We start from the raw sequence: 13,671 nt of genomic DNA on the forward strand, positions 1-13,671 counted from the left end.
CATAAAATTTTATAAAACGTTTCCTGCTGCTGTCCTCTTTTGACACAAATAATATCTGTACATCTGCTCATCCACACAAGTCCAACCGCTCAACTTGGGAGAAAGATAAATATTACATTTTTCTCTCACATACGACTTTTTCGACAAATTAAAAAATGTAATACTATAATATAAAACCCTAACACTTGATTGTTCCTTAAGCTGTTCAAAGAAACCTTTAACATTACAAAGTATCATGAAAAAATTCTGTTTACTTAGATATATTTGAAATGATATTCATATTTAGTAACTCAAGGTGTGAATGGCATTTTAAAACAATGTCAATGCTCGGGCTGTGTTCTGTGTGTTTCGATGGTTAAATTCTCTGAGATGTACATTTTGATTCTGTACAGGTAGAAGCCATGAGCACCATGTTACGTGTTCTTGCTAAATTTTAGCCCGCAGGACTTGGTTGCACCAGAGACCCATATCCTGTTGAGACCCATGTTCAGTTGTATCTGAGTAAACATGTGTGGGTGGTCTGTGGAAAGCTGAGAATTGACAGCCTCAGCCCTCCGTCTCTCAGCGTAGCTTGCTTCTGTGTGTGGGCTTTGCTTGTCGTTTCACAGATATCACACTCACCATCACATGCAAAGGTGCAAAGTGAAAAACTCCATCAGCTCACCGCTTTGACAGTCATTTGTAAGCAGCTTGCAACTGAAATTTGTATATTACACGTTGTTAGTTTGTGTGCACATTTCACATATTATTTATGTGCTGATCTGCAGCACGTGCAGAATCCATGTGACACACATTCAGGCAGTCACAGACTGTGTGCAGAAGTCAAAGGTCAGCTGAATAAGATGTTTTTTTGTTTGTTTTTTGCAAATGAACTTTCACAAAAATACGTGTCGGATTTTACATTTGTGACCTCCTGTGATAAAATAAGTGTGTTCATTTTAAAGTTATATATCCTGCAGCTGAATAGTTTCTTTATTTGCATTTTATGCACTTCCTCTTTAGCGGGGGGGACTTTACACATATTAATATAAATTGCATCAGTTTGGAGACAAAGGTTTTACACACTTCTTATGACCTATCCCTTGTGTTTTACAGGAAACATACATGACGTGTGCTGTCGCTGAAAAGTCACAACAGGCTTTTATATTTTTAGCGCCGGTGTTTTTTACCACAGCTTGGGTCTGTATCTAACTATATTTGTAGCATGTCTGCGGTTCATTTTCAGAATGCATAATCTAATTTTGATCAATCACAGCAGGAACATTGGGTCTGTGGATGGGAAAAAGTGATTTGGGCTTGATTAGGATATGTCAGCAATCAAGGTCAGAGGTCAAGTTGAAACCTGCACTATGCTACTACTGGAAAATGGCTAATTTTAAGGACATCTACTGTTTCATTGTTGTTGAACTTGACTGTTTAATGGCCCGTGCAGCATGAAGCCTTCGCGATACTTTGTAATGTGGCTGAGGTGCTGCCATGCTCTCTGAGCACTTTTAATCGAGCTGCAGCACCCTCTGTAGACTGACCTCCAGACTGATTTCACACCCATCGTCTCATCACCACTGAGGAAATAAGAGACCAAATACAGAACCTCCACAAAAGCCTAACAGTTATGTTTATTTTTCTTCAACCAGACCTGAAATGCAAGTGGGACTGTTGTTTCATCACAGAACAAAGGACTTGGAAATGACTGAATGATTAAAAATGATCACGGATCCTCATCTGTCTCAAAATGTGATCACCTCTTCTTTGACCAAATACCTTTCTCTGTATCAAATTTCACTGAAATACATTCATATGTTTTTTGAGACATCCTGCCAACAGACAAATGACAACAAAAGCATCACTGGGATCCTCAATGATGAAGCAGGTGGGTGCAAGAACATCATAATTACTGTTGCTGTTCTTGAAAGACACTTTGAGCTGAAGTTACCGTCTTGAAAATTAAAGCTCAAACAAAATTCTTTCCTTTATAGCACATATTTTAATAAGTGCTGAAAATTCAAGAAATGCTGACAAGCTTTCTGTTAAAATGTTGGTTTACAGCCTCATTCTGCTCGGAAACACTTACTGCACCTCAACTTTTTATTTTTATTTTTTTGTTTTATTTTGAGCTGCTTGCTTTGCTGCCACCATGACCTGGACCCAAATAAGCGGTTGAAAATGAATGAATTTTCATTTTTTGTTAGCTGAAAGGTAATATGAATATTAAGTTCTGGCAAACATTCAATAAGGAAGCTCTTTTCCATAATTCTGTCCAGTTTCTATTGGTGACCAATGTGATGTGCTTGGGGCAGCTTTGTTGTGATTTGGTGGTATATTATACAATTAATGAATGTTTATGAGTTCAATGGTACGAATAAAGATGGAATGTTTGTTTGAAGTTAGTGAAGTAAATCCCTTTGGCTTCTCCCTTGTTTTCACTCAGGGTCTTTTACACCAGATGCCATTATTGATGCAGTTCAATATTATACAGTGCATCTAGAAAATATTCACAGTGCTTCACTTTTACCACATTTTTTATGTTACAGCCTTATTCCAAAATGGATGAAATTCATTTTTTTTCCCCCTCAAATGTCTGCACACAATACCCCATAATGACAATGTGAAAAAGTTTTTTTTTTTTTTTTTAGATTTTTGCAAATTTATTAAAAATAAATATACTAAGAAATCACTCGTACATAAGTATTCACACCCTTTCGCATGAACCTCTAAATTGAGCTTAGGTGCATCCTTTTTCCACTGATCATCTTTGAGATGTTTCTACAACTTAATTGGAGTCCACCTGGAGCAAATTCAGTTGATTGGACATGATTTGGAAAGGCACACACCTGTCTCAGCCCAGTCTCACGTTTTTTTTTTCATGCTCCTGTGACGAAATGAGTCCAGGGTTTTTTTTTAACTCACTATTCCTAACCCTACTCCTAGCCTCAACCCTATCCTTAACCATAACCTAATCTTACTGTTTCCTCCCACCCTAACCATAACCACCCCCGACCTTCTCTGCTTCATTTTTGATTTCGTGCAGTCATCACGGAATGAATTAGAATGAATTTGTGCTGCCATGACGAAAATGAGGTGCTTTTTGTCACAATATCATGAATCAATAGATTAATGTATATTTCATGCGGTTGAATCACGACTTGCCATGAGACCAGGTTGCCTGTCTACAGATAAGGTCCCACAGTTGACAGTGCATGTCAGAGCACAAACCAAGAATGAAGTCAAAGGAATTGTCTTTAGACCTTAGAGACAGGATTGTCGAGGCACACATCGGGGAAGGGTACAGAAACATTTCTGCTGCTTTGAAGGTCCCAATGAGCACAGTGGCCTCCATCATCTGTAAATGCAAGAAGTTCAGATCCACCAGGACTCTTCCTAGAGCTGGCTGCCTGTCTAAACTGAGGGATCAGGGGAGAAGGGCCTTGACCAAGAACCCATTGGTCACTCTGTCAGAGCTCCAGCATTCCTCTGTGGACAGAGGAGAGCCTTTTCAGAAGGACAACCATATCTGCAGCAATCCATGTGCATGCACCAGCAGGCCTACATGGTAGAGTGGCCATTCCTTAGTAAAAGCCACATGGCAGCCCACTTGGAGTTTTCCAAAAGGCACCTGAAGGACACTCGGACAACAAGAAACAAAATTTTGATTGAAAGATTGAACTCTTTGGCGTGAATGCCAGGTGTCATGTTTGGAGGAACCCAGGCACCATCCCTACAGTGAAGCATGGTAGTGGCAGCATCATGCTGTGGGGATGTTTTTTGAGTGAAAGATGAAAGCAGCAATGTACAAAGACATCCTGGATGAAAAGCAGCTCCAGAGTGCTCTTGACCTCAGACTGGGGCGATGGTTTAGCTTTCAACAGGACAATGTTCCTAAGTGCGCACAGCCAAGATATCAAAGGAGTGGCTTCAGGACAACTCTGTAAATGTCCTTGAGTGGCTCAGCCAGAGTCCAGAGCTGAATTCAATTGAACATCTCTGGAGAGATCTGAAAATGGCTCCGACACTCCCCATCCAATCGGATTGAGCTTGAGAGGTGCTATAAAGAGGAATGGGTAAAGATAGCTGTGCCAAGCTTTTGGCATCATATTCAAGAAGATGTGAGGCTGTAATTGCTGCCACAGGCGCATCAACAAAGTATTGAGTATTTCAAAAAAAATGTCAAAAAAAGTTTTTTCATGTGTCATTATGAGGTGTTGTGAGCAGAATTTTGAGGGGGAAAATGAATTTACTCAATTTTGGAATAAGGCTGTAACATAACAAAATGTGGAAAAAGTGAAGTGCTGTGAATAGTTTCCCAATACACTGTAGGGAAAATGGGCAGGAGTGGGTTTTAACAGCGAACACGGTTGCACATCAGAAGACTCCACGCAAACTGATACTTGCAAAAATGTAAGTGGATTTTTCTGCATTTCAGCCAGTCATGATGATTTGCACTTTGAAAAAGTTGATAGACTTGTGCTGACAATGTTTCCATCTGAGGGGGAAGGCACCAGTTATGCAACACTGGTTCAACCACAATGATCGGAAGATTGTCTGCTCTGATTCTTCTGTCAACACTGCGTGAGTAGAGCTTTTTCATCTGCGAGGTGTGAACTGTTGTCTGAAGTGACTTTTTTTGTAAAAAATACCTAAATATATTAAGTCATATACATGTCCTGTTTTTTTTTCTCTTAATTAGCTCTGACGGTATCGATGGAGACTCCTCGCCTGCTCCCTCTGGTTGTCATCAAACGCGGTCATGATTTCACTCTGACTTGTTCGTTGTCCCAGAAACCTCAGTTGTTTTACTTGTACAAGCTGAAGTTTGGATACATGGTCCAAACAGTAGCTACAGCTGCTTATGAAACAATAAGTCTTCAAGGACAGTTTAATAACTCACGTTTCAAGTTCATAAAAGACAACGCTTGTTATCATCTTACTATCAGAAATGTGAACACAGAAGACGATGCAGCTTACTTCTGTCATGCAGGATCAGCGTACGACCTGGACTTCATTAATGGAACACTTTTGGTTGTGAATGGTAAGTCTTATGTCTGTGTGAACAGATCCAAGCTATAATCATTGATTCTTTATTGAATTCTTTTTCTGTGTGAATCGCACAGATGACACAAATGAGCACAACTCCGTCTATGTCAAACAAAGCCCAGAGGTAGAGTCGGTCCGGCCGGGTGAAACAATGACCCTCCAGTGTTCAAGTCTGTCCAAGAACAAAGAAAAAGCAGGTCGTTGTTCAGATGAACCCCGTGTGCACTGGTTCAAAGCTGCATCTGGAGAATCCAATCCAGGATTAATTTACTCTTATGGAAACATGAGGGCCCAGTGTGGACAAATGAGCTGCGTCTACAATCTGTCCAAAACGATGCAGGACTCCTCTGATACTGGGATGTACTACTGTGCTGTGGTCACCTGTGGGGAGATCCTGTTTGGACAAGGAACTAAAGTGCAGACAGGTATGTCTTTAAAATCTTTTTTTTTAACATGATAATGCAACACAAGTAGTTGTTTAAAGAATGAATTTATTCAGTCTGGTGTTGTTGAATTTATTTACATTACATTTTCAGCCCACATAATTTCAATTTAGTTCATTTATATAGTGCCAAATCACAACAAAGCTACCTCAAAGTGCTTTGCATGAGTAAGGTCTAACCTTGCCAACCCCTAGAGCAAACACACAGGCGACAGTAAGGAAAAACTCCCTCTGATGATGTTGAGGAGGAAACCTCAAGCAGACCAGACTCATAGGGGTGACCCACTGTTTAGGCCATTCTAACAGATACAAGGTTTTTACAAAGCTGAAAAAACAAGAAACAGAAAACCAAAGTAACAAATTGCATTATTGAGATGGCCACACAAGCATTTACCCACAGGCGGGGAGTCATCCAGCACCCTGGGGTGAGTGACTGGGGTCAGTGGGTCTGTCACTGTGGCAGATTTTATTCCAAAAGCAGATTTCAGTGTGCTGCATCAGTTCATCAGTTTCAGGCATGACATCTCATGGTCAGTCCAGTGGCTGTGGTTTGCAGCTGTCAGTCTTGTGCAACATCATCAGTGCCTCAGAGAGAGAGAAACAGAATAGAATCAGGTGGCTGGAACAACTACACCTAAGGTATGAGTTTATCAGCAGGAAATCAACAGGAATCAGAGAGAATACTAAGGTGATCACTGCTGCTAGCCCTAAGCTTCACTAACAGAAATTTAGAAGAATTTAGAAGAAGTGAGACTGAGACCTGTTCCATTGCTAATAAGATGAATTGAAGAGATAAGAAGCGTAGTACCATACTATACCAGTATGCTAGCCATATGAGAAGGAAAATAGATGTGTGTTAAGTCTGGACTCAAAAGTCTCTACAGAATCTGACTGTTTTATTGCCATAGGGAGATCATTCCGCAAATTAGGGGCATGATAAGAGACGGCTCTGTGGCCTGCAGACTTTTTATTCACCCTAGGGACACAAAGTAGTCCTGAGCCCTGAGAAGGCAGAGCTCAGGCCAGTACATAGGGTTTAATTAGGTCAACTAAGTAGGGAGGAGCCAGTCTGTGAATAATTAAAAAATTTTTTTGGTTGTTCCTGCTTTATGAAAATATGTACAGAAATTGCTAAATATTAGTCTTAAAATACTAAAGCAACCCCCTCACAAAAAACATCAAACAAACAAACAAAATAAAACTGTCCATTTTAAGCAGAATTCAATTGCAGCTGATGACAAGTAAATCTATTTGGACTTTGTGAAGTTGTTTCTCAGACACGGGTGTTGTACAGAAATATGGTCAACGGGGATTGTGTAGACAACAGTGAAAAATTACAAAGATACATTTTAGGGACAAGAAATAAAGCATTTTCAATGAATCATATAGCATTTGTAAAAACTTTGAAGTATTTTTTTTAATCATAATTACACACATTTTTAACCCTCAGGTGACCAAGCTATTTTAGCCACTAATATGAGTGAGTGGAGTCATTTATGACCCCATTGACTTTATATGGGAATACTTCTACATAAATGATTGTTTTAGGGTTCTTCATATTTATTTCACTGTCTAATATAGTTGCCCATCATTTAGTGTAATAAAGTATGGAATTTAATTATTTTTACCAAAAACTAGCCAAAAAAAAACCACACACTGATAGAACATTACATTTACGTATATAGACAACCCCTGTGTGTTACAGCTTGTGAAATACATGTTACCTTTGTATCAAAAATGAAAACAATAAATCATAAAAAGTAAAGTTTCTTTGAGTAAATATGTATTAGAATGTGGTAGGATAATTATAGCATCAAAATATTCTGTATCAGGGTAGTCTGACATCTCAGAGATACGATATTCACTGTCTGATGCTGACTCATCTCCATCAGTGGAGCTATTTTCATCCTCACTCTGCTTTTCTAGGTCTCTTGGCATTGCTTCCCTGCAAAACAGTAAACTATAATGATTAGCGTTGACAAATTACAATACCATCTAAAGCTATAACTTCAAAAATCTCATAGATCTTCCAAGAGTCATAAGTGACCCAGCACAACTTTGGATTATACTTGCCATACGGTGCAAAATTCTACAAAAAAAATGCAGGCCAAAACATTGACAAAAATTGACAGTAGGAAACTTTTTCTGATTATAGTTAGAAAAATGGTGCACAAAAATATATGCCCAGGGTCATAAATGACCCCACTCGGTTGCTTGAGGGTTAAAAAACATGATGTGACATACAGAACCAACATTACAAAAAATGTATCACTGTTCTATTAATTATGGACCTTACTATATATAACAAGATAGCCAACCCATAATCCAGAAAAAAAAAACTTAAAAATGATCATAATCAAATTCTAACGAAAGTTTTTGAATATCTTAACACTTCTTTGTTGACGTCTGATTCCAGAACAAGAATTAAACCCTGTTGTCCTTGTTCTCGGGATGTTGTTTGGCTGCATTGTTATTGTGATTGTGGCAATACTTCTCTTCAGAATTTGGAAGACAGTTTGCAACAATTCCAGAGGTAAGTCTATTGTACATCTCATGTCCCGTTGAGTGAGTGTGATGTGAGCTCCATCAATCCCATGTTCTTATAAAACGAAGGCCCCAAGTGAGCAAACACTTGAGTCCAGTTTACATTAGCACGGCAGATACGTGTTAAATGTCACTGTAATTGTGTGTTTTATGGTAAAAGCACCAAGTTTTGCACAGAAATTGTTTGATATATAATAATCAAATCAAATCAATTTTATTTATATAGCGCCAAATCATAACAAACAGTTGCCCCAAGGCGCTTTATATTGTAAGGCAAGCCATACAATAATTACGGAAAAACCCCAACGGTCAAAACGACCCCCTGTGAGCAAGCACTTGGCAACAGTGGGAAGGAAAAACTCCCTTTTAACAGGAAGAAACCTCCAGCAGAACCAGGCTCAGGGAGGGGCAGTCTTCTGCTGGGACTGGTTGGGGCTGAGGGAGAGAACCAGGAAAAAGACATGCTGTGGAGGGGAGCAGAGATCAATCACTAATGATTAAATGCAGAGTGGTGCATACAGAGCAAAAAGAGAAAGAAACACTCAGTGCATCATGGAACCCCCCCAGCAGTCTAAGTCTATAGCAGCATAACTAAGGGATGGTTCAGGGTCACCTGATCCAGCCCTAACTATAAGCTTTAGCAAAAAGGAAAGTTTTAAGCCTAATCTTAAAAGTACAGAGGGTGTCTGTCTCCCTGATCTGAATTGGCAGCTGGTTCCACAGGAGAGGAGTCTGAAAGCTGAAGGCTCTGCCTCCCATTCTACTCTTACAAACCCTAGGAACTACAAGAAAGCATGCAGTCTGAGAGCGAAGCGCTCTATTGGGGTGATATGGTACTATGAGGTCCCTAAGATAAGATGGGACCTGATTATTCAAAACCTTATAAGTAAGAAGAAGAATTTTAAATTCTATTCTAGAATTAACAGGAAGCCAATGAAGAGAGGCCAATATGGGTGAGATATGCTCTCTCCTTCTAGTCCCTGTCAGTACTATAGCTGCAGCATTTTGAATTAACTGAAGGCTTTTCAGGGAACTTTTAGGACAACCTGATAATAATGAATTACAATAGTCCAGCCTAGAGGAAATAAATGCATGAATTAGTTTTTCAGCATCACTCTGAGACAAGACCTTTCTAATTTTAGAGATATTGCGCAAATGCAAAAAAGCAGTCCTACATATTTGTTTAATATGCGCATTGAATGACATATCCTGATCAAAAATGACTCCAAGATTTCTCACAGTATTAATAGAGGTCAGGGTAATGCCATCCAGAGTAAGGATCTGGTTAAACACCATGTTTCTAAGATTTGTGGGGCCAAGTACAATAACTTAAAAGCAGGAAATTAGAGGTCATCCATGTCTTTATGTCTGTAAGACAATCCTGCAGTTTAGCTAACTGGTGTGTGTCCTCTGGCTTCATGGATAGATAAAGCTGGGTATCATCTGCGTAACAATGAAAATTTAAGCAATGCTGTCTAATAATACTGCCTAAGGGAAACATGTATAAAGTGAATAAAATTGGTCCTAGCACAGAACCTTGTGGAACTCCATAATTAACCTTAGTCTGTGAAGAAGATTCCCCATTTACATGAACAAATTGTAATCTATTAGATAAATATGATTCAAACCACCGCAGCGCAGTGCCTTTAATACCTATGGCATGCTCTAATCTCTGTAATAAAATTTTATGGTCAACAGTATCAAAAGTAGCACTGAGGTCTAACAGAACAAGCACAGAGATGAGTCCACTGTCTGAGGCCATAAGAACATCATTTGTAACCTTCACTAATGCTGTTTCTGTACTATGATGAATTCTAAAACCTAATAATAATAATAAAAATGGAGATACAATAGTGTTCAGAATAATAGTAGTGCTATGTGAGTAAAACGAGTAATCCAGGTTTTGAGTATATTTCTTATTGTTACATGGGAAACAAGGTACCAGTAGATTCAGTAGATTCTCACAAATCCAACAAGACCAAGCATTCATGATATGCACACTCTTAAGGCTATGAAATTGGGCTATTAGTAAAAAAAAAAGTAGAAAAGGGGGTGTTCACAATAATAGTAGCATCTGTTGTTGACGCTACAAACTCAAAACTATTATGTTCAAACTGCTTTTTTTTTTTAGCAATCCTGTGAATCACTAAACTAGTATTTAGTTGTATAACCACAGTTTTTCATGATTTCTTCACATCTGCGAGGCAATAATTTTGTTGGTTTGGAACCAAGATTTTGCTCATTTATTAGTGTGCTTGGGGTCATTGTCTTGTTGAAACACCCATTTCAAGGGCGTGTCCTCTTCAGCATAAGGCAACATGACCTCTTCAAGTATTTTGACATATCCAAACTGATCCATGATACCTGGTATGCGATATTTAGGCCTAACACCATAGTAGGAGAAACATGCCCATATCATGATGCTTGCACCACCATGCTTCACTGTCTTCACTCTGAACTGTGGCTTGAATTCAGAGTTTGGGGGTCGTCTTACAAACTGTCTGCAGCCCTTGGACCCAAAAAGAACAGCTGTACTCTCATCAGTCCACAAAATATTCCTCCATTTCTCTTTCGGCCAGTTGATGTGTTCTTTGGCAAATTGTAAATTGTTCATCTCCACCTGAAAGACACTAACCACACGTTTGAGGACAAGGAAGTTAAAATCTTAGCCAGAGAGAAGAAATGGTTTGAGAGAGGTGTCAAGGAAGCATTCTTTGTAAAACAGCTGAAACCCAGCCTTAACCGGGGGGCGGGTCTCAGACACGCGTTGTCCCCTGTTTACAATGGGGTACTCAGGTCAAAGCAGTTTCAGTCTTTTGTTCATGGTAATGAGTCATTCATGTCATCAGGAGAGTCGTCAAGGGAGCCATCAGGGGAGGCTTCCATCCCATCATTAGGAGAGTGCTAACTAGAGCACAATAGGTGTTAATTAAAGCTATTGTTTAGTCACTAGCCTATAGCAGTCGGCCTCTCGGTAGGAGGGGTCTGGTTAGGTTAAAAACTCCAGCTTTTGTTGGCTTCTGGTTTATTCTTCTCTACAAGAGTCAAGACAGAAATCAGACTACCAGAGCAAGAATTTTAGCTGAGGAAGCTTCTGTGATTTGAAGCGAAACGTCCTCACGTCAAGCAACCCAGTCCAGTCGAAGATTCAAGCTTCTCTACTATGCTTTTACTATGTTGTTACCTTCTGGCTGCTTTGTTCAGGGTGGCCAAAGCAGATCCAGTACAGATCTGGACTGGGATTCAGCACAATTTTTATGCCATATGTCAGTGTTTTTATGATAAAGCACCCAATCATTTCACATATCTGCCCCCCTACATACACTTTGGATAAAAACATTCTAACAATAACTCAGTTTTTTCAGACCCCACATTTCCTGTTACCAACCAATCCATATGTTAAATCAGAACGTCTGCTTTATTTCCACATAAAGTAATTTCAAAATAGTAGTTAAGAGTTGGATTATTATTTACTGTGTCAGCTTGTCAGTGGATCAGAATGTTTACATACACCAAGTTAAATCATTATTAAACAGCTTGCAAGAATGCAGATGACTCCAGAAACTTCAGAACAGTTCAGCTGGAATTTGGCCGACACCTGCCGCGAGACGGTTTAATGGGCTCTCACAGTGCACACTCTGGGCCTCATGTATCAATGTTGCGCACTTGTGGCGTAAATTTACGGCGTAAACTTGAAATACACCGAAGTCGCCGTGACATGTATCAAGCAGTGCTCACCTGCCCATTTCTGGCGTACGCCTGACGTGATCTTGATAAATGCGGCGGGTGGAAACGATCGTAATTATAATAAACACGCCCATAAATATTCAGACTCCGCTTCAGACACACCCTCATTTTACGACATGGAAGCCGGAAAGACGGCAATGAAAAAGAACTCCACCAATCACGACGCGTGCCAATAGAGCGTCAAAAGCGGCTGTCATATCAATTGTTTTGTAGTATATAATCAATAAAGTGTTACAGTGGTCCCTCATTAATCGCTGGAGTTACGTTCTAAAAAATAGCCCGTAATATACGAAACCGCGACGTAGTCAGCGTTATTTTTTACAATTATTATAGACGTTTCAAAGCTGTAAAACCCCTCACTACACAATTTATACACTTTCTCAATCAGGCATGAACATTTTCTCACTTTTCTCTCGTGTGTAAACACTCTCAAAGTTCAAACCTTAGTAAGAAAATAATACCAAACTGTTTTCAGGCCCGAACATTTGTTTGAGAAATAAAAACAGAACGTTTTCCTATAAATAATTATGATGGCATTTAGAACTAACGAATTAATTTTAACGATCAACGAACAAGGTCGGACACATAAGAAATTATTAATAGTGACTGACCAGTATTTCACAGATCGGGCCTCTGTGTCCTGGCGCTGCGCCTTTTCCACTCACACCTGGCTGCAGCAGGTGTTTGTTTCGTGTGACAAACACAGTTATGAGTAGTTGTTGGCACTCTTTTCTCTTCTGGGCAACAAGATTCTTATAAACAGATACGCAGAACACAGAACACTGTAAAAAAAAAGGCATGCAAAATTGGACTAAACACTCCGCGAGACTCCGAGGCCATGACAGGTGAACGGCGTTATAGTGAGGGACCACTGTATTCTCTTTTCACATGTCAATAATTCTTGACGTGAATATTTGCTCGCTCAATTAATAAGACACGCCTAATCTGTCAGATGTCTTTATTTTTTTAATGTATTTCTGTATTTATTTTATTGTGACAACCGAATGGAGACGACAAAACCTGGTTGCAGCACGGGCGAATTAAGGGAATGATGGAACTACAGTTGTTATTATCAATTTCATTGTCTAAAATGATCACACCACATGAAGTTAAGCTCAGCGCTGCTCTGGCTCCAGGCTCGAAGTCTGGAGAAAAAGGTGAGCAGCGCTTTCTTTGCAGTAACGCTGTGGCCACGGATCGTGCTCCATAACAATCCTGCAAAGGCGGGATTTGTATTGATTATTATGTAGTATAATCAGGAAAGTGTTATTTATGTAACATATGCATTGATTTGTATAATGGCACTGTTTATCATGTTGATCATCTTCATTTTTATGTGGATTCCAGCGCTGGTTCATTTTGGTGTATAATTTACGCCACCTCTCGACCTGGTGTATATTTTCAGTGCAGCGTACGCCAACGACCACATTGATAAATGCCAAGTAGCGCAGCCGTTTTGGCGTACACCCCATATACGCTCAAATATCGCGTACGCAACGTTGATACATGAGGCCCTCTCTCTTTTAGCCGCTGATGTGCACAAATAGTTGTGGCAACAGGTGTATGAGGTGTTGGAGGCAGGGACGATTTACAAACGTACTGCATACGATTCCTGCTTCATGCACAAATCGACCACATTTGTACTATGTTTGAAGGGGCCCTTAACATGAGCATCTCTCTGCTTCTCGGAAGGCAGAAATCACAACTACACCACAGGAAACGCACTGATAAAATCATCACAAACCTCAAGTAGCATTTGAAGGTAAAATGTATTGTAGATGAAAGTAAGCTAACGGGATCATGTGGGTTGAAAATAACAGCTTGGGACTCCAGCGAGGGCAGTCGCATCTCCTCCTCTCTCCTCCATCTCTGCTCCATCCTTCAAAGTCCCTACTTCACCAGACTGT

General features: G+C 39.8%; 1 protein-coding gene across 1 annotated transcript; it reads left to right on the forward strand.

Moving 5' to 3' along the window:
- Positions 1 to 4,698: 4,698 nt before the first annotated feature.
- On the forward strand, positions 4,699 to 5,488 carry LOC117519689. The gene is made up of 2 exons (XM_034180951.1): positions 4,699 to 5,026; positions 5,109 to 5,488. Exons 1-2 carry the CDS (start codon positions 4,699 to 4,701, stop codon positions 5,486 to 5,488), a joined length of 708 nt encoding a protein of 235 aa, XP_034036842.1.
- Positions 5,489 to 13,671: the final 8,183 nt, after the last annotated feature.

The sequence above is a fragment of the Thalassophryne amazonica genome, chromosome 11, assembly GCF_902500255.1.
Source record: "Thalassophryne amazonica chromosome 11, fThaAma1.1, whole genome shotgun sequence".
In the NCBI taxonomy this organism is placed as follows: Eukaryota; Metazoa; Chordata; class Actinopteri; order Batrachoidiformes; family Batrachoididae; genus Thalassophryne; species Thalassophryne amazonica.

Bases quoted from the DNA above. Each gene is read 5' to 3' on its own strand.
- LOC117519689 (XM_034180951.1), top strand. From the start codon at position 4,699: ATGGAGACTCCTCGCCTGCTCCCTCTGGTTGTCATCAAACGCGGTCAT. The intron at 5,027-5,108 runs GTAAGTCTTATG...TGAATCGCACAG, and splicing joins AACACTTTTGGTTGTGAATG to ATGACACAAATGAGCACAAC.